Source organism: Bidens hawaiensis, unplaced genomic scaffold (assembly GCF_021521415.1).
Source record: "Bidens hawaiensis isolate Kalapana, Puna unplaced genomic scaffold, B.hawaiensis_p1.1 tig00019675_1, whole genome shotgun sequence".
In the NCBI taxonomy this organism is placed as follows: domain Eukaryota; kingdom Viridiplantae; phylum Streptophyta; class Magnoliopsida; order Asterales; family Asteraceae; genus Bidens; species Bidens hawaiensis.
In genome coordinates, this window is record NW_027492987.1 from 118,937 (window position 1) to 121,525 (window position 2,589).

At 36.4% G+C, this 2,589-nt stretch overlaps 1 protein-coding gene across 1 annotated transcript; it reads right to left on the reverse strand.

Moving 5' to 3' along the window:
• Positions 1-581: 581 nt before the first annotated feature.
• LOC143558920 (pectate lyase-like) lies at positions 582-2,188 on the reverse strand. Its single transcript, XM_077047658.1, has 3 exons — positions 1,273-2,188; positions 1,044-1,182; positions 582-953 (listed from the first exon to the last, which is right to left on the reverse strand). The coding sequence occupies exons 1-3, from the start codon at positions 2,130-2,132 to the stop codon at positions 732-734; spliced, it is 1,221 nt and encodes a 406-aa protein (XP_076903773.1). The 5' UTR covers positions 2,133-2,188; the 3' UTR covers positions 582-731.
• Between the last annotated feature and the right edge of the window lie 401 nt (positions 2,189-2,589).

Below are 2,589 nucleotides of genomic sequence, written 5' to 3' on the forward strand. Positions count from 1 at the left end.
TAAAAGAAGATATGTATAGACTATTTACATGGTCTACTTAAGTAGACAAAAGTATTATAACTGAGTTTTCTTATATAAATTGTAGACGTTTGGATCGGGTTTTATGCATAACTAGGTTGTTTCAAACATTAGGCCTCTTCCTACTTGGTCCAACATTGGACTCTTGTGTTATCACATCTGAATATGTGAATCAATTTAGCTAAATGAGTCGCGTTCAAATTGACTTGTTAAATTTGTGAGTAGACTTGTTTATGTTTTTTTTTAATTCTAAAAAAATGCTTTACGTCGTAACGTTAACAAGATGAGCCACTTTAAGCATAAATGTTTTATACACATATTAGTATTTTTTTTAGTTCTAAGGTGCAAGAAAAACACAAATTAAAACAATTTTTCAGGTTTAAAAGGTCATGTTCAATTCTTGTTAACTCAAGAAAGTTGGCGTTGTGATTGGCATGATTTTTCATGTTTACGTCAACTCTCAAACATGATCCGTTTAACATCTCTAGGCTAGTTATTTTTTGGATTAATCTTATATTTTTCCTAAACGACAGATATTCAAATAATCAACTCTTATGCACTTAATTTCTCAATACATACGGGTTAACTCATCTTAGTTCATATGCAACCAAGCACAAAGGTTGACTTCTTAGTGAAAGCATGAACAACATACAACATCCAAGAAACTCAAAATGTAATACTGTTTGATATATGATTTAAGCCATAATCCACGATCAACAATGAGACCCTTTTCTGCAAATGAGTGCACCGGCGCTCTGCGTCATGGCCCCAACTAGCGTCGATGGCCTGCCACTTAAACTTGAAGCTCTTGCAAACGATGAAGCGGCACCTCTGCCGGATTCCCTAAAATATGCACCATTTAACATCAAGTCCCCTTCAGATCTCCAATTCCAGTTCTTCCATTCACTTTCGGGTGCATTTTCATGCTTCGTCACCTATACATATACATTCATCCGCTATTTAATTCTCTATATGAAATATACAAAACTTGTAAACAAAAATCACTTATATGCATGCTTGCATACCTCCTTGTCAAATCTTGTATTAGGTGCCAAAAATCTATTGCCTTGGCTATATATGGTAGGAGATGCACTACCTCCAATTGCATACATCTCCCAATGAGTATAATCATTATTAACCACATGGAAATACCCATGTCTACATCTACAATATTTCACATTCAAAAGTAAAAAATTTAACTACCAAATGGTTAAAGCAACTTGTAGACCAAAGCAATTATGTGGTAACTTTTACCTTGGCATTCTTTGAACAAGACCTTCACCAAAATGGTTAAAAGCAATGGTGACTTGCATATCTTTATCTTGTGTATAACTATCACTATGTCCCAACAACATGACTTTATCATGATGAGTCATGTAATTGTTAGATATCGTGATCGCGGTGGACCCATGTATGACATCAATGAGCCCGTCATGACAATTCGACAACGAACAATGATCGATCCACACGTGTTTGCTAGCTAGAATCGAGATCCCATCACCGTCGGATTGATCCCAGTGTCCTGCATGATGAGGTGAGTTTCTAATGATACCATTACCAGCCTGCTGACAATCATGTATGTGAATGCCATGTATGATAATATTATTAGCATCATGAATAGTTATGCATGGGCCATTAGCAATATGAACATTAACACCTCTTCCATCTATGGTTTTAAACGAGTTCATAACAAGTTCTTGACGTAATTGTATAACCATGTCACGTTTGAATATGATCCATAACGGTTCATCTTGAATAACCGCATATCTAAGTGTCCCGGGAACCGGGTTCACTGGATCATCATTCCCGGGATCGGTAATGACGTATATTCGCCCATTTCGGCCGCCAATCGCGTTCTTTCCAAACCCGATGGCGCAATCAGCTAACCGTTGGCGATTAGTTTCCCACTTGGGGTCACACCGCCAGCAGTCGTCAATGGGGTTGCCCGTGGCACAGGAGAGATAACCCAAGTTTCTCTGGGAAGCGTTGATGCTCCGATGGACTTCATTGACGACGAACTCGGGTGTTTGATTAGGTGGTGATGAAATGGCAATGGCTAGTGAAGAAAGCATAAGGATTAATGGAAGAAATGTATTGGCCATTTTCAAATACATTTTATCCTGTTGTTAAGGGTTTTAAGTCAGACCTGAAGCGTTAAAAAACGCTGATAGGAAAAAATTGGGAAGGTGTGAGATTAATGAGTGTATGAAGAGTGTTTAAATAGTAATAAATGTGCCGTGATAAATGGCGTAATTAGTCTGGTATTGGAGAACCACGTGTAACTTGTGGTTAAAAACCTTAAATTTTTCTTGTAGTTCTTATTGTAGGTCGTTTATTCGGTTAATGTTTAAGCTTTTTCAACAGATTTCTGGTCAATGTTTATATATTTTATTTATTTATATATTATACTAGGTTACTAACCCGTGTAGTACACGAGTGGAAAATAGAAAATTCGTCACGTAAAGAAATTTGATTATATATTTGATTATTATATTATTCGTCTAATAAACACAAATAATTTTAACTGACAATATCGCCCGTTCTTGAAAGTAAGTTCATTGAACTTGTCTA

Bases quoted from the DNA above. Each gene is read 5' to 3' on its own strand.
- LOC143558920 (XM_077047658.1), bottom strand. From the start codon at position 2,132: ATGTATTTGAAAATGGCCAATACATTTCTTCCATTAATCCTTATGCTT. The intron at 1,183-1,272 runs GTAAAAGTTACC...GAAATATTGTAG, and splicing joins CTTGTTCAAAGAATGCCAAG to ATGTAGACATGGGTATTTCC. The intron at 954-1,043 runs GTATGCAAGCAT...GTATATGTATAG, and splicing joins ATACAAGATTTGACAAGGAG to GTGACGAAGCATGAAAATGC.